The sequence below is a fragment of the Chinchilla lanigera genome, unplaced genomic scaffold (assembly GCF_000276665.1).
Source record: "Chinchilla lanigera isolate Chin_1 unplaced genomic scaffold, ChiLan1.0 scaffold00012, whole genome shotgun sequence".
NCBI lineage: Eukaryota > Metazoa > Chordata > Mammalia > Rodentia > Chinchillidae > Chinchilla > Chinchilla lanigera.
In genome coordinates this window covers 30022030-30044722 of record NW_004955413.1, presented here as the reverse complement: position 1 = coordinate 30044722, position 22693 = coordinate 30022030, and the positions used below count along the sequence as shown (strand labels likewise).

General features: G+C 44.6%; 1 protein-coding gene across 1 annotated transcript in view; it reads right to left on the bottom strand.

Annotated features, from left to right (window-relative positions):
• Positions 1-22693, bottom strand: part of Atxn10 (ataxin 10) — a gene marked incomplete in the record, with an annotated part of 147965 nt that overhangs the window by 60146 nt on the left and 65126 nt on the right. Inside the window, 2 exon segments of the mRNA XM_013511506.1 lie at positions 19943-20112; positions 21526-21634. Coding sequence (XP_013366960.1) covers positions 19943-20112; positions 21526-21634 — 279 coding nt within the window.

Below are 22693 nucleotides of genomic sequence, written 5' to 3'. Positions count from 1 at the left end.
TCCCTATGCCTTTTACTAAGTAATCTTTTCTTTCTCCCCAGTGATCTGAGACACCACCTTTATCGCACATTGAATTTCCAAAAACATTTGAGTTCATCTACAGAGCTGGCACCAAGCTCCTTTAACTGGAAGCTGTACAACATGTTAAAAGTGCCTAGCTGTCTTTTTTCTCTTTTCTGGGTATGTTTTGGCTGTGATTATTATAAACTGAGAATCAATCCAGCTCTTAAAAAAAAAAAAAAAGCCCTGAGAGCACTACAGAGACCATGTTAAATTTATAAATTAATGGGAGGAGAAATGCTATCTGTGTGAAACTGAGTCTCCTGGGAGGATATTTATGAGAATGGACAATATGTTTAGTGCAAGAGTAAGGTACGCCATTTGTTAGGAAATAATTTAAGTCTGAGGAGTGATTCATGACATGGAGGGGTTTGTAAAATCTTCGCAGGAAGGTATGAGGACCCACTGGGGGAGAGCTCAGGTAATGCCACAGGGCACGTAGAGGTGGAGGCAAATCCACCCTGTTCAAACAATCCATCCCAGCATGATCCGCGAGAGCCACTTCTTGCAATTAGGAATTAGTTTGGAGGCATTAAAATGCTCCTCAAATCTTGGAAGATAAACTGTGCACTGGTGAATTATTTCTCTCTCCCTAAGTCTTGACAAAGTTTGGATTTACTAAAATCCAAGTAGCCAGGTTTCAGAGCCCATGGGCTTTCAGGTCAGCCTTACTCCTAGCTGCATTTCCATCTATCACCCTGAAGGGCCGCCGCAGCCCCGCTGCTCTTTATCACCCCGGCACTAAGCCAAACACTTCCTCTTGCCACTGCGCAGAGAAGAAGTGCGTTCCGGGAGTGGCTGCGAAGAGAGGGTAATCTCCTTGGATCCCAGTAATGTTTCCACAGGAGCATACTTTACATTGTTTTCCTTCTAGCATGTTTCTTTAAACATGTTCCGTCAGAATTCCTGAAAGGGGTTTTTATCATTTACAAAATAGAAAGTTTATCACATGATCTTTTAAGTTGTAAAAAACAGGATTACCGCTAACAATGGTTGTTAAGCATTAACTGACTGATAAATGAACAGCATATACTACAGACAAGAGGCAGTTCAAAATAAATAACCTTATAAATTTAAAACAGACAATAGCCTCCCAGGTCACCGGTCCACTAGGAGACGGGGCTAACATTCTGGCTGTTGAACCAAGAGCTGTACAGGACCCAAGGGCCCTGTGCTTCCGGCCCTGACACAGCTTACAAAGTGCACGTGGGGTTTAGGGATCTTACTTGTCCCCAGCACAGTGTCTCATTTTATGAATAAATCCTTTGGTTTCTCAAAGTCACATAGACACTCTTCATCAAGACCCTCCGTCACCTTAAACTACCCACAGACAATGAGGCCCAAAGGGACAAGGTCGGACAGACCTGAGTCAGGCAGATGCAAAGCCGCTATCTTCCAAGCCAGTCTCACAGCCTGAGGGCTACAGAGAAGAGGCTGGCACAGAGGAAACCTCCAGCTTAACAGGTGTCCTGGGTCTGTCTAGAGTGGCTCAGCAGGAAGACAATGAGAAGTCAGAGGAGAGGGCATTAGGCAGCCACTCCAGGAGGTGTAGTCTGGCCCCTGCAAGGTGTGCGGGGGGAACACGAAGGCACTGAAGGGCCAAGTTGGCCAGCACCCAGGTCCTTTGGAGGCTCCCAGAGACACACACGCTCGGACCTGCGTGTCAGGAGCTTAGATGCAGGCCAGTGTTGAGCCGAGTACTGCAGCAGCAGGGAAAACACAAATCTGGGCCTTACAGTCAAGGAACTCTGAGGGTGGCAAAAACGAGCCACAAACAGATGCAGGTGGACAGACCTAGTCACACTGGTGGCAGGGCCAGGCCTGGGCAAAGGGGCCAAAGGAGCAGGGAAAGGCAGGATGTGCAACAGGTGGTGAGGTCTCTGGGAAGACAAGCAAGCCCCTGAAGGAAGGCAGGGTGTGAGCCACTCTCAGCAGGGCATGCACCGGCCCTAGCATGGAGCAGGTCCCCGCACAAGTACAGCACAGCGGGAGAGAAGGATGAGGAGCACAGCCCTCGCTGGCTACGAATGGCCTCCCAGAACCAAGCCCCTGTTCAGCCCTGACTCTGTGGAGCCCTCCACACACACTTCCACCTCCAGCCAGTTCCAATCCTCTCCCGCACGGCTGCCACCACCACCGCATAAGAGGGAAGTGGCTTCTGCCACGTTCCCCCAGCTGAGGGCTGATGGCTGTAGGAGAGGTGGTTGGCCACAGGCCAGGTTCCTCCAGATTAGAATTAGAGCCACAGTCCCTAACCAGAAAAAGGAGCGGCTGCTCAAGGAGGGCCTACTGCAGGGATAGAATAGACCCAGAGGAGGCAATGGAACTGTTCTTGGGATCGAGAGCCAAGACACAGGGGAAAGAGGTCTGCAACCAGAAGGCCCCAGGACAGAGAAATGGGATGCGGAAGAGGAGTGTGCTGGCAGCCACGCAGGGCCACAGTATAAGTTCATCTAAGGAGATGGGCAGCTGGGCCAGAGAGCGGACCGAAGGCCCAGGCCACAGGCCTGGCTCTGGAGGTCCTGCTCTAGGATCCCAGGTTCTCACTGGACCTTAAAATACACCCTCTAGCGTGGTCTGTTTCCAGCCAGCTCGAGAACGAGGAAGTAAGTCCAGAAGTAAGTGTGTGAGCCATCCAGGGAGGCCCCAGCAAGTTCACGGGTGCACATCTCATTACGGCTGCGCCAACCCACACTGAGCCCAAAACATACAACAGTCAAAAAGATTCTGCCTGCATTTGCCTCCAGCTGAAATCATCTTTATCTGTTGTCTGTCATAGCAAAGATAAACAAACAGTCCTCCCAACCCTCTAGCCCAGCATCCATTAAGCACTGGGTGCCCACTCTGGGCCAGGCCTGCTGTTAGACAACGTGGACAGAGAAAAGTCAGCACAGGCCCTGCCTCTAGACTTTCGGGGGAGACCAGCAGGGGAAACGTGAAATCATTACAGAAACAGCTCCAGAAAGACAGTGACAAAAACAGCCCAGAAGACAGAGGAAACCAACTTACCTCTTCCCTCTAGCTTCAAGCCTGGTACTTTCTTGTAATTGGTATGAGTAAAATATTATTTTTTATGATTAAGTTTGTTGTTCCAACTGCTGAAACCAGAAAGTGAAGTAAAAGCATGTGTCCAAATAGGAAATTCTTTAAAAACCAGAAAAACCTGGCAGTCAGAAGACTCTTAAAGGCTTACTGGGTCCATCACCTATTTAAGGTGAGACCACACCTATGACACCCCAGAAAGATGTGGTTTGTTAAAAAGCCAGATTATACTCTAATCCATTTAAGTACAATCAGTTTCAATCTGATTGTACTTGAATCGACTTCTCTCTCAGCCAACAGTTTAAAAATATCTCTATCGCTAAGACCTAATCTTTTTCAACTTTAATTAAAGGCTATTTAGTTGAGCAACCAACTTTTGTTTTTCCCCGAGGTGCAGCTTAAAACAAATTTTTATGTAATTACTAATAATGATTAGGCAAAGTGGGGAAAGGTATATGTAAAAATAACTAAAAGCAAAGGCTGAATAAAATGCTCTAGTCACTTGGTTCAGAAGGTTTAAAAAAAACTGTATTTTGCTACATTACATTTAATTACCTTTTTAATTAGTGGTGAGTTAACCCTACAATGCTACATTACAATTTAACTAGTTATCACTTTTGCACTAGTCTTCCACTAAAAGAGGAAAATGAAAAGTAAGCAAACGTAGTGTTAGCTCAGAGCTAGGAAAGGTCTAGCTGCAAAAAATAATACTAAACTGAAAAACAGTCACTTGTTCACCTCTAGAAGTGGGCAGCACACTCACCTGGAGCCAGGTCCTATGCCAGGGCCAGGTGGAGAGTAAAGAGAGTGACGACAGTCCTGGTGGTCAGAGTTCAATGTGCAAACCCCAGTTACAGAGGTAGTCCATGAAAGCATAAAGCAACGATTAGCAGCCCAGAGGCTCCCCGAAAAGGAGAACATCACGAAAACACCACAGGCCCACCAGAGACGCTCCTTGGTGCAGACGGCTTCCCCTAGCCCCCTCTCAAATGTGTCCTTCCTTTGCGTCCCCTCCCCACCCCATCTCCCACAGAAAACACCTGCAGCCCACTTCCAGCTGGCTCGTTGGCCTGGGTGTCTCTTCTCTAACCCTTCCTGTGGGCTGTGCAAGGTTTAGGTGAGAAGCAATCTACGAGACTCTAAGTGGTTTAAAATAAAATGTGCTCCTTGCTCATGCCATTTAAAAGCTAGGGAGTCATGGGCCTGCTACTGAACACTGGCCCTCAGTCCCCCATCTGCAGAATACAGAAAATATTGCCACCATTAAATAAGGTATGCAGAAGGCACCAAGAGCTGTACCTGGGAAGCTCGTAGTGAGGGATAACTGCTATGCTGTGTCACTGCTGAGCAGAGGCCTGAGCGCTCACTTCCCCAGCCTGGCCACTGTAGTGTTTAACCATCTGCTCCCAGGGCGAGGCATAAGGACTGCACCCAACTCAGTCTGGGGATTGCAGAGCTCACTAGGGTCTGGCAGACCCTTAGTGAATACTCACTAGATGGAAGGGCAGAAGATGCAGGGCGCTCTGCATGGCTCCAGTCACCGTGCATGTGTGTGTGCTGCACACAGAGCACCACGTCAACGAGGGCATGCTCACAGGTGCACGGGGGCCCGCAGGTATCTCACCAGATCAGAGTCAGTGTGTCATCTCCAGAAGGAAGCACCTGTGGCTCTGAGGTCCTTGAACCAGGCCATGCCAAGAGCCAGGACCAGACATGGCTGCTGTTCCCAGGGACATCTAAGCAAAGGAATCTGGAACGTGCACAGCTGTCTACACATGGGAGAACAATTAAGTTCAAGGCTCCCATTCCTGAGGGTTTCACTGCACCGGCACTCAAAAACCAGCATCACAGGGGACCCTCTCTAAGCCACAGAGGGTCCTATGTTCTGACTGCACATATCTGTCAGATATCTATACACGGTCCGCCTCGTAATCACAGTTCAGGAGGGCAAAGACACCACGCTGGCCTGCCTGCCTGCAGCCTCTGAGCTCCTGCCTGGGCAAGGCTTGACCCTGCCCTCAAGAAGACAGGGTCCGTGGCCTCTGAGGATGACTTTCTTCCCCAGCACTAAGCTTCGTGTGTGCACAGCGTGGGTTCCCTCAGGAAGCTCTGCCCTTGCCTATGAGTGGGAAATTCTCTGCCCAGTCAGGTATCTCTCTCTACCACCCCTACTTTTCAGCATCTTTCTGTCTGCTCTGAGTTACTTACAGACAGGAGTCCACTCTCTCTCTCCCTTCCCTCCAGCACCTGAACGAAGCTTGCACACAGCACACTCTTGATAAACATTTGTTTCTCCAGTGATGTGTTTTTTAAGGTTACTTCCAAAGATATGAGATATGCTGCTTTTAAATAAGAATGTTCCTAAGTAAGAATAATGTCTAAATCACATTGCATCTTGGAAACTGTAAAGATTTAAATCTCTTCTTTTTAGATATGTATGAGTCCTACTGTCATGATTTATAAGTCCATAAAAGCCATATATTTACAGGGCAGGATAGACAGTAAGGCTGGAATGCAAAACACAGCACTAGAATTCCTGCTGTAAAGATTACTGATGCCTCGGGCTTTTAAAGAAACGAGATGTCACATGAAGCTGTACATCAGGATCTCGCCCTAAAGATAAAAACATCACATACTGCTCTGCCAGTCCACCTTTAAATCACACTCCTGGCACTCTGGTGAGTGTGCACACACGTGCACAAGCATGCAGCCAGCGTGTTGAAGTGAGTGCCCTGCAACCCAAGAGCAACACCTTAAGGGCGACTGTGAGGGCATGAATCCAACACTGCCCAAGAACTTGGAAGGTGTGGACAGGCACAACAACACCTCCAGGCAACCTTGAAATGCCTTAGGACACTTCAGCTTTTGTAGCTCCATAATCTGAATCTGACGTCTCGAACCTAACATAATGGTGTATTAGGTGCCATGCACATTACCGGAGCAGGCACATCCCACGCCATGCAAGTGTGATTTCCTACTGGTGAACTGGTTTCTGAGTCTGCACCCTCAACAGCTGGCGGCTGCCCCAGTAGACGCAAGAGGTTTGTGCCCATGCCCCACGCACAGGTCACTCTCCCAACAACTCTACCGGGCGACTGGGGGCCTGGCCCACAGGCAAGGGTAAAGCAGCGTGTACCCTGTGAGCCACAGATCAGAAAGGAGGCACTGGGGCCCAGGAGACCAGGCACAGAGCACCAGGGAGCATGCAGAGGCGCTCTGCTGTGACAGTGTGAAGTGTTGACAGTGAACTTGTGTGTCTCCTCGTGAAGGCTAATCTGTACTTGTTTCTCTTTTACAAATTTCAATGACATTAATACACAGCATACAAGAAGTCCAATGACTGCCAACTGAAACAGTGAGTGTGGGAGGAGAAAGGGGACCAGAGCGTTCCATTAGGTGCAGCCTGAACAACAGATAACATTCCTAACAGAGCAACAACCTTAATAACTACAATTTCAAACTGATTTGACTGGAAGGTCATATATAAAAAACCCCCTGAGTCTTAATTTTTTTATTTCATCCTATCCATAGTGACTAAAAACTATACTACCATCCTTTCTTCTAAAACTGCCTGAAAGGATTTTTCAGGATTAGAAACAGATCTATCTCGAAAAAGACAGTCCCTCGACAGTGCTCAGGGAAACACCCATGGCCCCTCCGCAACACATCCTCCAGGGCCCAAGGGGCAGCGGCCAAGTCCTGACTTCAGGCCAGGGTACCCCGCTTGGAGGCCTCCAGGAAGCACAGCTCTCCTCTGACACAAGTGGGTACGGGGACAGCACAAAGCATCTGCAGTTTCAAAGGCAGCTGGCACTGTTGCTCTCCCGCTGCAGCTCGGAGACATTTGTTTTGTTTGGGGCTGGGGAAAGGTAGAGGGTGTAGTTGAAAGTTGCCAGGGTTGAAATTCCAGCAGGCAAGGAACACCCCGTCTCCCCTCCCTGCTCCCTGAGGCCTGCCAGTCGGATTTCTCCTGTCAACACCCCACCACCCACCACCCCGCTCAGACTTTCCTGGCCCTTCTCCTCCTCCTCCTCCTCCACAGCCCAGCCCCCGGGCTGTCTGTCCGGGATGCAGGTGCAGACCACAGCCACTCCTTCACACAGACCAGAGGCGACACAAGCTGCCTCCGAAAACACCCGGACTGTCTCTCATCCTGGCTCTCCACATGTAGTTGCCTCTTCCTTGATGTTCAGGCATGGACAGCTGTGGAGCTCAGAGCTAAAAGCTCAGCCCTCACCCCTCTCGTTGGCCCCAAGACCGCGTGTAGGGGCTTCATTTAAAAGTTTCCTCTTGGATTTTTCCAGTGGGTAAACTCAACATTGTCACTTACACATACCAAGTAAATAGCAATGAATCATTCCCAGAAATTAGTCTCACGGTAAACCAATTATTCAAATATCTAAAAGTAACATGAGCTAAGCGCAGATTGTAGAAGGATTTGTAATATAAGATGTGCAATAATACAAATAATACAAACAGTTCAGCCTAAAAAGGACAATCTCTCTCTCCCTCTCTGTCTCTCTCTCTCTCACACACACACACGCACACACACACACACAGAGTTTCCTGCAATTCTCATCAGAGAAACCTGAAATACTGAGCCCCTCCTTAAAAATTTCAGTCAAACAAAATGCAAAATAGCCTTTAGGAACCTCACATAGTTATTTGTTTTCCTTTGGCACAATAGTTCACCTTTCTTAAATTCTCTTAGGTGCATGTAAATTGGCATACAAATTTCCTTTAATAATACTTTCCGCACAAAAGACACGGGAATAGTTCCAGTGCAGACAAGCTGTTCCTCTGTGGCACGAAGAGCAGAAGTGAGTTACTGGTTAGGGAACCTGCCCCCGAGCCCCGGCTGGCTGGAGGGGTGAGAACAGTGGGGCCAGGAGGCGTAGGCAGGGGGCAGGACCAGTACCTGCCACTTCTCCCCTCACTCCTTTCCTCCCCCTTGGCCTCTGCTGAGCACCTGAGCAGTCTGCTCCCTGGAGGACTCAAACACATTCACACAAACGTGTAAAAGACTTCCGAGGGCTTAGCCTTTCTCCTCCAGTGTGCTTGCATTTGACCATAACCCTGACCTAAGGGGAACAGAAGCTGCCTCGCAGAACGTGCAGATGATGAAGACATTGCGGAGCCAACACGGATGTGCAGTCCAACACTGCAAGTGCATGAGAAGGGGCCGCAGATCTGCCGCCCGGGCCAGCAAGGGCCATACTGGTTCCTCTCCGCACCCTGGCATCCCAGTTCTCAGCAAGAGAGCCGGTCCGTGCACAGAAGAAGGTGGTGAGGAGCTGGCATGGACCCCAGCCTCCACACGCCCTTGGCAGCCTTTCCTGGGTGCTGCCTGTTTGAGGCCTGCCACTGAGAGGCTGCCCGCTCATGGGATGGCGAGGAGAGCACCACCAACCACCAAGTATGATCCTGGGCGCTGAGGATGGACTACAATAACACAGTACTACACAGCACCCCGCTTGAGCACACACAGCAGGCACTCATAAAAGGCAGCTGCTGATGTTAATCAGTCACAATAACAATAATTTAATCCTTACAACACATATGAGGCAAGGAAAATTATCTCTTTTATAGATGAGGGAGACTCAGAGGTTAAGCAACGTGTGAAGGTTTGCCTAGTGAGTAAGAAAGAAATTTTAAACACCCAGAATTAAAACTGGCCTTCTATTCCTAGATCAACATCTTCCATGCACAGCATGAAAGTAGCGTGAATGTGTGAAAGGTCACACAGCAAACCCTGCAGCCCCTGGCCCAGCTGCTCCTGGCAGTCCCACCTGGCCAACAGGACTCACTCTTGTGCTTAGCCCCACAGGGCCCAGGGGACACAGGCATCGTCCTGCCCCTGAGTGGCACCTGCATCATCCTAGGAGGCAGAGGTGAAAAGCCAGAGTGGGAGACAGCAGAGGAGCCACCCAGGGCTCACCAGAGATGAAGTCCCCAAGGGTTGGGTTTTCAGCAACACCAAGAGAGGATTTCAGAGATGTGGCCTCCAGAAGGGCAGTGACAAGGCCGAAAAAGCCCCAGGCTCGGCAGCATCCCCCTCACAGCAGCCACTTCATGGAAACTGCCTGTCCACTCAAATGCTGCGGTTTGCCCACATGTCTGGGAGGGGGGTTGGGAAAGATGCCATTAACAAGTAGGTGACAGCCCAGAATTACTCCAGGAGTGTGGCCTAGAACCCCTGGCAACAGGAAAGCCATCTAGAGGTGGGTGGACCTTGAGGCCCCCTGGAAATGGAAGCAAAGATGAGGTGCGCTGGGAGGAAGCCGCCAGCCTGAGACCATGGCCATCCATGGAGAAATGATGCTGTGGAGGAGAAGGCAAATTAAAAGCACACAAGTCACAGAGAGGAAGAAGCTCTGCAGAGAAGGAGGAGAGGAAAGGAGGCCACGGAGATACGAGGAAGGCTGTACCCCAAGGACTAGAAAAAGTAGAGTCTCTAAGAGACTGTAAGCTTGCCTTATAAAGAAAGACAAACACAAGTAACACAATGAGAGAATCTGCAGACCTGAAAATGACCCAGAACAATGTCCAGAAACGGAAGCTGTGCTGAGCCGTCTCCTGGGCTGAGTTACCCGCAGGTGCCGGGAGGCATGGACAGATGCTGGCAGACACAGTAGGTGCCCGCAAGGCACCGCCACCCCACCCCTCTCACTGCCTCCTTCCCCACCGAGACCAAGGTCTGCCGGGCTCCTCCTGAAGGCAGCACACAGCCCCTGCCATCGCGTGCCTGGTGTGCTGCCATCCCACACGCGTTTTCACATCTGCCTCTGCGTTGCATGTGGAGTCCTCAGGATGGCACTAGGCCAAATTCATCTCTGCACTGCCAGTGTAGAGAACAGCGGGTGGCACACAGCATACAGCAAACACAGACTTGTTCGGCTGAACTGAACGCCCTGACCACGAAGCCAAGGAAACATGAAGGTCCTCCAGGCAGCAGAGGATACCCCAAGTGCAGCATAGCAGTCATTTACATCCAAACTAAAGCTTGAGACTAAGTACTACTCTTGTTCCATTAGACCATCAGGCTGTGACATTAAATTCGACCATAAAAAGATAAGCCATAGGCTTTTAAGGGGATGGGTGACAGACAATGGCTTCAAGTGCTCATGGGGAAAGTCTTTTATAGGAATGTAACTTTGATCCTCTTAATTTGCAGCTGCTGCCAGGAAAAAAAAAAAAAAAAAATATGCTAAAGATCAAAAATGTTTTAGATGTATGACAGACAGTTCCATCTTAATTTTTTTAGAAATGAAGAGAGCTACTCTGCAACACTTGACATAAGAGCACTTTTCTCATGTAACCAAAGAAATGAAGCCTGAGGAGACAGAAATTTCACAATGTCCAAAGTACTCAGGTTTTCACTAGACTGAGATAGAAAATAAAAACGTTCAACATTCATGCACCCACTAAAAACCAATCCACCGAAATCAGAACCCCTGACAATGCAAAATAAATGCAAATTCCTTTGAAGAGGAAAAAGAATTTCCAACGAACATAGTGAAAAACAGGAATTATAGACATGCGCCCTTGACCTTCTTTAGGAGCATCTCATTGCTGTTATTAAAGTAATTCATGCTCACTACAAAGGTAACAAAAAGTAAGTGGAACAGGAGAAAACAAGCCTAACCTTCTCAGCTAGAGATAACTGTTACTAGTATGTAGCAGATTTCTTTTGGGTCATTTCGTCATGTACATTTAAGTATGTGTGTATGTTAAGTGTACGTGTGGTGATAACATATAAACATATATATATAAATATATATACAAAGTACAAATATAAAATACAAAAATCAGAAGCTAAGTATAGGGCCATCTCCTGCTGAATAGTGCAGTGAATGTGCTCAGAAACCATACTTTTTATTGGATATATTCCATAGTACCTTAATTTACTGAAACATTTCCTATTGATGGGAAAGTAAACTTTTGCTAATAATGTGAATACCACTGAAACAAGCACAACTATGAATACAGCTGACCTGAGCACTTCTTATGTCTTGTATTATCTAATTCTCACAATAACCCTCCATCATAAATACACGCTTCCATTTTGGCTGGGAGAAATGGAAGCACAGAGAGGCTGAGTAACTAACTCAGGGCCGCTCAGCCATCACTCGGCAGACCCTGGCCTGTCCTTGGAGACCGGCTCCAGAGGACACAGGAAGACACACTTCATTGCTTCTGACCCACAAAACATCATGCTTACTGTGGGAAAAAAAAAAAAAAATCAACTCAGGGTTACTCTTGTTTTTCATGGTTCCACCTTAAAATACTTTAATTAATCCCGATTTGTTTTTTGTGTTTGTTCTGGATCAATGCAGCTTCTTTCCAATGCTTCCTGGTTTTCACAGAAGCTTTCCCTTCCTCTCTGGGCTGTTGAGTTATCCTTACCACATGGGGACTTTTTGTAACTTCTGGAGGTCTGTTTTCAGAGTATACCTTCCCTTCTGCTAAGCTGTCCACTTCTGTAGGTTGTTGTGATTACCTCTGAGGATATTTTACATCAAGATAATTAACAATACTGTGAAGCAAATTCCCCAATTATTTCCATTTTGTTGTCCAAATTCTGGAGTTTTTTCCTTGGTGGGATTTCCACTGGCCTTCCAATACAAGCAAGCTAAGAACAACCATTATCTTTATATCTTGGACTTCCCCTCGGTATAGCCAGTTTTTCTGTCAACTTCCTGTGGATAAACTGAATCTACTGCTAAACACAGATCAGTTCAAAATCACCATCCAGAAACTGATCACACAGCACAGAAGAACAAGCTGCACAGTGGGCAGAACTCTGGATTCAAGGCCCTCATGGTGGGAGCCATCGTGGGCACTTCCTCTCCGGCGCCCGCCATGTGGGTGGCCCAGCTTCTCCAGATACACAGTGTTCGAGGACACTGAGTCCAAACCAAAACTTTAGCTCATGACAAGAAAAAAAAAAAACAACTGTGTAAGAACTGAAGAATGTGATCACTGCTGCCAAAGGCAGTCCCATAAGATGCTGATGACAATGCAGTGCCCACCCTGAGGATTCACACAAATGTGGTCATGGTATTCAAAGGACCAGTTTCAAACGTCTCTTTTCTGGGGAAGATGGATGCAGCAGAGTAGAGTAAGAAAAGCTGGGACACTGGAATAAGAATTCTGCCTGCAAGAATTCACTCAAAGCAACCCTGAACTCCATTCATTGTAGAATGCCCATTAGTTTCCTTTACTCTGTGCCAGGTGGCAAGACAGGTGTTAAGCCAGGTATGGTATGTGTGCCTTCAAGGAGCTCACAGCCTGGAGAGGCAGAATGGTGGCAAGAGGTCTGCCGAGCTAGGGGCAGCAGTAATAGCAGACAACTGTCCGCTGTTACACTGTGCTTATATGGTTAGGAGGATTCTTTTAAGTAATGTTATGCCTTTCCTGCAAAAGAACAGGCTGACTACCTTTGTAACAAGACATAGAAAAGGGATTTTTGGAGTCAAATGGTGGAACATCCCAGATGTCTTTAAATGAAAAAGTTACAGCTGCAACAAACTTAAACCATGATAGGTGTCCTCTAGCTAGGAATTTTAATTTCACTTACTGTAACAGGAACTGTACATTCAGGAAACTAATGGTGACAGCTTGATTTATTAATTTTGACATATTTCTTGAGCTGAGATTACACTGCAAAGAAGTGGAATTCTAAACAAGCCAGATCTTGCCTATACATTCAATCTTCAAATCAATAAGCTGGGATTCTGTGCCCCTCACTTCTGACTGGGGAGAGACACATGGTATAGCCAAGAAAGGACGCAGACCCGCGATGTCGAAGCTCCTCCACATTCTCCATTGACCTAGAGCACACTAGGAACCTACATGGAAACTTCAACCCTTTACTAGACAGCAGCAAAGGAGAAATTCCCCTCAGATGGTATTTGTGGCCGTACTGACAAGAAAAAAAGTTATTCTCTTCTAAAGAAAGTTCTTTTACTTGCTTTCACTTTACTTCCTCCAAAAGTACTATTAGAAAAGTAACATACACAGCATATGTGGATTACTTTAACCTCTGTAAATACCTGTGAAATGTTATCTATAAATTTCTATTTGAATACAAACAATAGAGATCTGAAACGAACGAGATCATCAGAGTTAATAAATGGTCAACAATCATGCAGGTTTATCCAACTCTGAAGGCCTGGTTGGATTCTCAGCACTATCCAAGCCCTCTGCAAACTGTAAGGGGCTCTGTGACAGTGGTGGGAGAGGCATCAGTGTCAAGAGAAGCTAAGGCCCAGACCTCTCCAGTGTGACCACAGATAGCTTCTGAGGTGAATTTGTCTTTTGCTACTGTCTACTAAAGAGCTGAAGTTTCCATGTAGGTTCCCGAATGTGTCCGAGGTCAATGGAGGATGTGCAGGAGCTTTGCCATCACGTCTGCGTCCTGTCTTGCTGTGTGGACACTCAAAGGTGAGCGTGACACACACCAGCCAAGCACCGACTTCCCCAGACAACCACTGAGTCCATGGTCAGCAGCACTCACGGACAAAATAGGACCCATCTCGCTAAGAGCAACAACCTAAACGAAGTAACGAGGGAACAGTCAACTTCATGATTTAACAAATATGCTGCTTCAAAACCTCTCAGCCAGGAGAACATCACACAGGAGGAGTTAACAGCTTGCCTGTCCTTGGCTCCTCTTGTCTAGGTGTGAAGAGCCAAAGGCTGCACCTCCCTCTAAAAATGGCACTGAAGAACCACCATGTTCTGAATGTTTGGGGTTTTTTGGTATTGGGAATCAAACTCAGGATCTTGTGCTTGTCAGGCAGGTACTGTGCTACTGAGCTATATTCCCAGCCCCTGAATGTTTTAACAATTGTAAATTTAGTAAAAAACTGTATTTAAGATGAATGGAAAAAATGTACATTCAGATCTACAAAGCCTAATTTGGAATTTAAATTATTTGCAAATATTACACTATACAGATGTGCTTACAATCAAAAAATATTAATAATTTAGATAAAACAAAAATTACAATAATTCACAATGTAATCAAGTGGATCCTAAACATAAAAGACTTTCAAAATTAATTATAGCACCCAAAATTTAGAGGGACGTTAATTTTCTCCTGGAAAGTCATTTCATTTTTACGAGTTTCTGCTTACAAATATGGTCAGGTAACTTACAGAATTTAGACGCCCTGAACAAGAGGATGATGTCTGACTTGATTTCTATCTATCTTCAAGACCTACAACTGTGCTTCACGTGAAGAGACCCATCCAACAAACCATCCTTCAAGAAAAATGTATTTAATGCCAACTACGTGCCACAGTTTAAATGGAGATATAACACAAGGGGCCGAACAAGCTCAAGGGATATTCTTTTCTGCAGCATTGGTGATTGTACCTGGGGCTCACACATGCCAGCCAATCACTCTACCACTGAGCCCCAGACCCAACCCTCCAAGAAAACTTTACTGCAAAGACTTTTATGTGTAGAGAAAGTTTTGAACAGGAGGGGCCACACGAAGCTCACTGTTTGCACATGCTGAACTCTGCCATGTAGAACTGGCTCATTTTTAAATGCAGAATGCTTGAAGGAAAGCTCTGTGTGAACATGGGAAACTTCAAGAATGGGGAGGCTGGATCCCCACCTGCAGGAGGAAGAGCCAGAAGGCACGACCAGTGAGCCCATGGGCTCCATGCCCAAGCAGTACACCACCTTAGTCGACCAGATTACTATGGGCAGGAAAGAAAGTAAACTAGATCATCTGCAGTACACCACCTTAGTCGACCAGATTACTATGGGCAGGAAAGAAAGTAAACTAGATCATCTGCTTGTCCACTTGTCCAGCTAAATGCATTTGGCTTTGTGAAATAAAAAACATTTTGTTTTTTCCCCTCTAATAAAACATTAATTTAAGGAAGTTATGACAATGGTAAACAACAAAATGGGGAAGAAAAAGGGTAAGCCATATGTTCCTTATCCTAATAAAGAAGCCCAAGAATGCTTTCTTCACGTTTACAGCATTAATATCATGTGCCTCTCACAACAGAAACCAAAACAAAATCTGTCTAAATTCACAGAGGTTGAAATGTATATTAATCACTACAGCTGTAGCAAAGAAACGCTAAGCAAGACAAGCACAAAAGACAAGGTAAGAAGAGAAGTCAGCGAGGATTACAGAGCACCTCCCCACCGTGACTTGGTAAAGGAAGTCTGGTGATTCCTTTACAATTCATGAAACACCACAATCCATCACGTGCACAGAAGAAACAGTTCAAGACTCATGGGAAGACAGTGAAATCTATTTCTGAGCAGATCTTCAGTCTGAGCCCAAGTGCTCTGACTCTTACATCTGACCCAAAGGTGCAAATCTCCGAGGAAGACGATCCCCATCCTGTTAATCCCATGCTCCTGACAGTCCGGCTCCTGGCCTTGCTCAGACCAGCCTGCTCCCTGCTCTGGGCATGGCCAGTGCATGGGGCCAGGTCTCCAGGGGCTCCTCTCTGACGGGCCTCTCTCCAGATTCTGGTTAGTGCTACCACTGCATGTGGTTATCCCAAACGAAAGTGACTGTCAGTTTTGGAACATGCAGACAGATTTTCCACTCAACAGACATTAGCTGAAATGAATCACATTTAAGTCTCTCCGAGCCTTGGTTTCTAAATTCAGAAAATGATGATAAAATCTTTTCAGTCTTTTTCATGGAAGTGGCACAGGCTGAAGTGACCTAATGCAGATGAAAAGAACTCCATAAAATGGAAAGGGACAGGCAAAGGTAAAGAATGTAAAGGGTCCACCCAGCTGGTGGACATCATGGCTACTGCAATGGATGAAGTTACATGATCTGGCAGGGCTTAAAAGGCTCCAGCTCAAACTCCAGAGAAAGCAGGCGGTACACAAAGATTGCAGGAAAGTTTGTGTCAAGAGTGGTTTTGGGATTCTGGGTCCTAGACTAGAACTTTCCCAGGAAGAGAACCTTTACTCATCAAAGAATCCTCTAGGCTGGGAATGTTCACACTGGAGGAAATGATGACTGGGAAAGGGATGAGAGGACCACCAGAGCTTCAGATTTAAACACAGAGGGCGCCAGGGGGCCTGGCCAGCAGCACCTATTGTCTGAAGTCCTCTAAGTCTATTGTAAACCTTTTCCTCCAAAGTCCTGAAAAGTTCTCAAATGAGAGGCAGCAGGTCTGGGAACTCACAGGCAAACAAATCCAAATTCTACTCTGGCTCTGCAGTTCACCAGCTGGATGGCCTCTCCTCAAAACATGGTGAGCAGCACCTGCTTTGCAAGGCTGAGGAAGAGAATGACACTGTTAAGACCTGCAGTGCACAAGGCACACTGCAAGGCATGGTAGGCGCTGAATAAATGACCATCCCCTGTCCCTTTTTGCTGAGTGATGGATGAATCCTAATCAAATGTGATGACCCCAATCCCACCTACCTCATATGTTTGGTCTTGGTGCAGACATACAGCCAAACTGCCCTGTGGGCCCCAACTTGTGTAAAAGCAGGACAATCTATCCAGGCAACACAATAAGAATTAACAGCCCGATGACAAAGACCAGGTACCTAAACCCCCATTTCCTCAAAACTATAAAGCCACCGAGTGCTCCCGACTTCATTCCTCATGGTAACAATGACCAAGGCAACACCCAGCTGGAGTCAGGATTTGGCTACAAAAATAAAGAAGCCCCAGCACATCCAGAATAAGACTGCGGTGTTGTCTCGGGGTCTCTGGAAGGACAGAAACGCCAAGAGCTAATGCTTTCAGGTACAGGGCTTTTGTTGGCACAGGAAAGAAACTGGGAGAAGGAGAGGCATTTTCGTACTAGAGGCTGAACTCCTTCATCCCCTTGAGTGTTTGCTCAGAAATCAGCAGTCCCATTAGCACCTGCACAGGCCAGGGACACATCGTCGACTTCCTCTGAGCCCCAGTGACCTGGACACAGCCGCACTTGGGTACACTCTGTGTTTGCTTAGGGTGCAACCCGATCCCGACTACAGTGGGTTATTTCATAAGCCTTTTAAGGGTACTGCATTTGGTTCCTATAAGAGGCCAATTCAAATTAGCAACAAAAGAATAGTTCAACACCAGAAAAACCACCGCTTTTGTGCTGCTCAAGAAAGGCAGTCTTGGTCATTAAAAAGGTAAAGTGTCTTATTCTCTATCAACTTTCCTTTATAAACTTCAGTCCAGTAATTTTCCAAGGCAGGGTTAAGTAGTCCTACACTAGTACCAGCTTGAAGCTAAGGAGAAGTAGCACAATCGTGAAAACATGCATCTCCTAGGAGTTACTTCCATTATCGCCTGCTACATGACGAAGTCCCCCAGATTTGGCACCTTAAAAACGTCTATTTTACTTTACATCTTTATCCTCCTATTTTTCAGACTAGATGATTTCTACTGACACATCTTCAAGTATAGTAACTCTTTCCTCTGATGTCTCTATTGAGTTGTTAGGCATATTTAACAATTCTTTTTAACTTCAGGTAATTGAATTTCATTTCTACAATTTCATTTGGTTCTTTTTTTTATAGTTCCTATTTTTCTGCTGAGATATCCTATCTTTTCATTCATATGATGCAAATTTTTCCTTGTATCTGACAGTTAAGCTTCATTCTCAACTAGACTGGCATGGAAGCCACCAACAGTAAAACACACTTTTAGGAGTACGTGGGTGGGTCATAGAGCTATGGCCTGGGGGTCATTTCTGATCCTTAGGTCATTATCTGATCCTTAGCCCCTTTCTCTGCTCTGTCTTCCAGAGGCCATAAAGAGATCAGATATCCTCTGCCATGTCCTCTGCCATGCTGTTTCTGCCTTGGAGCCAGCTGAACATGGACTGAGCCCTCCGAACCCATGAGTCAAATATCCCCCACTACATTTAAGCCATGTATGTCTGGTATTTGGATCCAGCAGAAGGAAAAGTGACTAATATAGCAGACTTGAGCTACAACTACTGTTTTAAAACCTTTGTCAACATATATGTCACATCACAGTCACCTTTCATTGATTACACGTTCTCTTGAGAATGAGCCACATTTTCCTGTATAACAAATGATATTAGTATCTTGGATATCATGAATGGCTCTGCTGTAGAAATTCTGGATTCTATTACATTCCTCTACAAAGTGTTAGTAGCTTTGTTTTGGCAGGAAATTATTTGGTTAGATGTGTAACTGTCCATTTTTTATTGCTCAAATCTTGCTAAAATTATTCTGCCTTTAGCTTAGCTGTCTGGAGCCTGTCCCAGATATGTGTGATTCAGGCACCAGCAAGGGGTAAGTTGGCTGAGGCACAGAATCTGAGGCCTACCGTTCCTGAATTCTCCCTGTACTTTCCAGGAGTTTGGTTGCCCCCTAACTGTCCTTGATTCTTCAAGGTAGGAAAGACTATTGGTTTTCTATCATTTTGAACTGCCCTGCATGGCAAATACTGTGCCATTCCCTTCCACTAATGTCAATCACTCCAGAATTGGCCTTTCGTGTCAAATCTCATTGCCTTCACATTGCTCTCTTTTGTCTGGAGTTTATAACTGTTAAGTCCAATAGCAGCTTCCTCAACTATTAAGGGAAGGAAACCCAAACTTTTTTCCCTCAAAATGTCTTACTTTTTCTTACAATGTTGTGAGTCATGAATTCAGAAAAGGTTCTGCCCGACCTAACTGGCATTGCCGGGGCAGGTAGGGCACTGAAGCTGCATCTATTTCCGAGAGATAGAAATGCTGCATCTATTTCCAAGAGAAGCTTCCTGCGCATGTCTGATGCCTTGGTGTCCTTGACTAGACTCCCTCTCTATTCACCGCCTCTCACTCTCCAGAGCTTCTCCATGTAGACTTAATCAACTCATAGCAAAAGGATCTCACAGAATCAGCACATCTTACACGGTGACTGATTTCAGAGAGGCTGGAAATAAAAGCTGTCAGATCAATTAAGGGCTATGCTGGAAATGGTATAGGATCACTCCCACCATTCTGTATTGCTCAGAGAGGAACAAGGACTGGGTGGATTCAAGGGGACAGGAAAAGAGATGCCAATCCTTGAAGGGGGGAGTGGCAGTCACATTACAGAAAAATATATAAAATCACTCACATTTTTGTTCACTTCTTAGAAAATACAATCTGCCACAGACTTACTATTTAAGAAAACAAAATAAATGCCACCCAAAATAAACTCCAGGAAGACACAGAAACACTAGCCCATGTGCGCTATGTGGTCTGATCTTCCTACAACCCTTTATCACTGTCTCACATTAACAATATCACCAGCTCTATACTGTTCAGCACAAAGGGATTCCAAAAACAGTCTACTGAGCTCCCAAAGACTTAAGGCTTACATTTATGTCTACTTCAAAACAACTCCAAGGAAGGATGGACTTCTACACACTCCTATAGCACGCTGCCTTCTGATGTTATCATTCATAAACGTAGGCTACAGACATAAGGGTTTGGGGGGTTTCTTTTTATTAATGGCCAATAATAACATTTTTTTAAATACCTACTACATGCTAAAATTTTTTCTAGAGCTATTAAATATCTATTTCTATTGACTGTTCTCTGCACAATATTAGAGTGTCTAAATGCACAGGCTTTATATAAGCATTGAGAACTAAAGTTGGCTTGATACACTCAGGACAAAGACAAAATAAAACCATACAAATACAGACTCTAATATCTGTGTGAAAAATATATAACATGTACTATTTTATGTTATATATTTTATATATATGTATATATCTTCCTGATACTTTCTAAGCACCTCAAGGTTTTACTCCAAAATGAATATAATGTAAATTCTAAATGCCATGTTTTAATGAAGACATGTATACATGACACATACTAAGAAATCATCTTACCTTGTCCTGGTTCTCTTTATTCTTGTAACACAGATTTCCAATCAGACGAATGAGATGAGACTTGAACCCCTCTGCCATATTGGAGACGTCACCTTCTGCTCTTACACAACCAGAGGTACTGAAGATGTTTGAGGTATCATTTCCAGTTACATGAATCACTCGCAAAAGATCTGTAGCCAAAAGAGTAAACTTCATTTTCCACAGGAAAAAAATTCTTAGTACGTGGTACTACATTTCCATAACATAATTTTTAGTATTTGGTACCACATTTCCATAAACAAATCTAATTTATTTTAATGGATTAAAATAAAATAAAGGTATTGCTCTTCTTTAATAAGGTTTACATGACTTTTTTTAACTTTGATTTTGGGAAGAGAAGCCATAATAATTATCTTGACTTGAATTTTTTATTCATTCACAAAGAAAAGTCAGCTAAAAATTTTCCAGCATCTTTCTTATAGAGCTTTTGAATTCCAATTTCTTCCTGTAAGAACTCATCACACAACAGGCACTAAACCTAAGTGAAAATATGTTTCTGTAGTGACCCATTACCACAGAAATCAAGAGAGCTTTAGTTTGCTCAATGGCAGATCATTGGAGACTCAGCATGGTGAAATAGCTAGTCAGAAGAAATAACATGGTCACACTGCATGAACACCTAGAGGCAGCCTCTGAGAATAACCTTCCAGGAGTTAAGGTATGGCGTGCTTCCACATCACCTCACTTAACCCTCGCAGCAAATCTACGAAAAACAGACATCACCTTCCCACTTTTATAATGAAGAAATCGGGCTCAGAGAAATTAGTATTATGGCAGCACTGGACAGCAACCCACACATCCTGCCTCCACAGGGACTCCCAGGTTGGTGACCGTTTATTTGGCTGATCACCAAAAGCACGGCATTCAATATAAACTCTGGATGGACTTCTACACACTCCTATAGCACGCTGCCAGACAGCTAACCTTGAGACACAGTCACTTTTGCTAGTGATGGGCCTCCGAGAATAAGAATTATCTTTTTCAAGGGAAATGTAACAGAGTGATGGACTAAGTATACAAAATAGGTCCTATCTGAATTATTTTGCAAATAGTTTGCTGATAAAGATAGTAATACTTTAAACAATTTTCTTATAAGAATAGGATACATGCAAAACACTATTTTATGTATTCAGTAAATGTAACTGGGAAAAATTTAGCGTTGAATATTGCAAAGCTACATTATTTTTTTAAAAAAAACAAAACCTCACTGTTGCAAACCTCCACCCCACAACGCTGACTATCACACTCCTGCAGAAACATCTACTGCAGGGACCTTCAGGGCAGGCCCCGCTATGCTCATCTCACTAAGCAGGTGCACAACCTCAGCACAGAGGGGTGCGGCAGACCTGCAGGGTGGTCCCAGCATGCTCTGTGTCCAAAGCCAGACTGATTACCACAGTATCATGATTTCTCTCAAAAACAAATATTCAGAAAATCTCAAAAGTGTTCTTACAATACTAAAAACTAAGGATCTATGTTTGGACTTACAGTGGTGACAAATCAAAGACTTGTAAACTGAAAACAGTGTGTGATATTTCACTCACCAATCACTCCTTCCAGTAGGCCAGGAAAAACTTGCAGATAGCCCAGTAACTCAGTATTGGCTGTCATTTCACACAGTACATCTAGGAGCCTGATTGTGGCCAGCACTTCCTAAAGAGACAAGGGAAGGTGACTTTGAAGTGTATGAGAAGCTAAACGGTATGAGTGAAAGTAACAGTGAGAGAATAAAATGTTATGATGAACATTAAAGTCAGTGCATGCTCACAATACATCTAAAGAGAGAAACATTTATGTAGAGCAAAAGATAGTTATTAAACACGTTCTAGACAGACATTTTTACTAACAACATACATCTGCCATAGAGAACGCAAGATTATGTGTTATTACTGTCTTCCTGGAGCAAAGAATCAGAAAAGTTCTTATTCAAGGAAAAATACCTTCCAACAGCCAGATAAGTACTCAAAATTACTAGCTATGCCTACATAACATTTTTGCAAATACTTTCCTTTTGTAATGCTCCCAGTGTGCAAGTCCTACTGTAAAGATAGATGCAAATGTCCCATTAAATACACTAACTTCTTGTCCACAGGAATCCAATAAAGTGCTATGGTTAAAAAACTCTGGCTTCAGGGTATTAAGATTATTTCTGGGTAAATATAAACCTACATGCAATATCTTGGTGGGTTGGAAAATATAGTGTGATTCGAAAACGTTAGTTTACACAGCTACTAAAATAATTTACATTAAATAGAATGCATGGCCAAGAAACTACCAAGTAACAACTACATGGCCTTAAGTGTTCTGTATAAAACTTTTAAAACCAAGTTTTCAAGAGATTTTAAACTGTGCTTTTATAGTACACATTATCTGAAAAAATGTGAGAGAGACAATAAATTTAGGTAATAAAGATAATGTTCAAAAGAAAGTTAAGGACCAGGGATATAGCTCAGTGGCACAAGTGCCTGCCTGGCAAGCGCAAGGTCCTGACTTCAATTCCTGGTACAAAAAAAAAAAAAAAAAAAAAAAAAAAAACAAAAACCACCAAAACAAAGAAAAAATAGTTACTTGTTACTACTAAATATATATTTACTACTCTCTAATTAGGAGATTTAAAAGTAATATTTTAATATACCATTCTAAAATCTCAAAACAGCAAAAAGTACCACCATTTTGTATGTATGTGGCACTGGGAATTAAATTCAGGTCTTC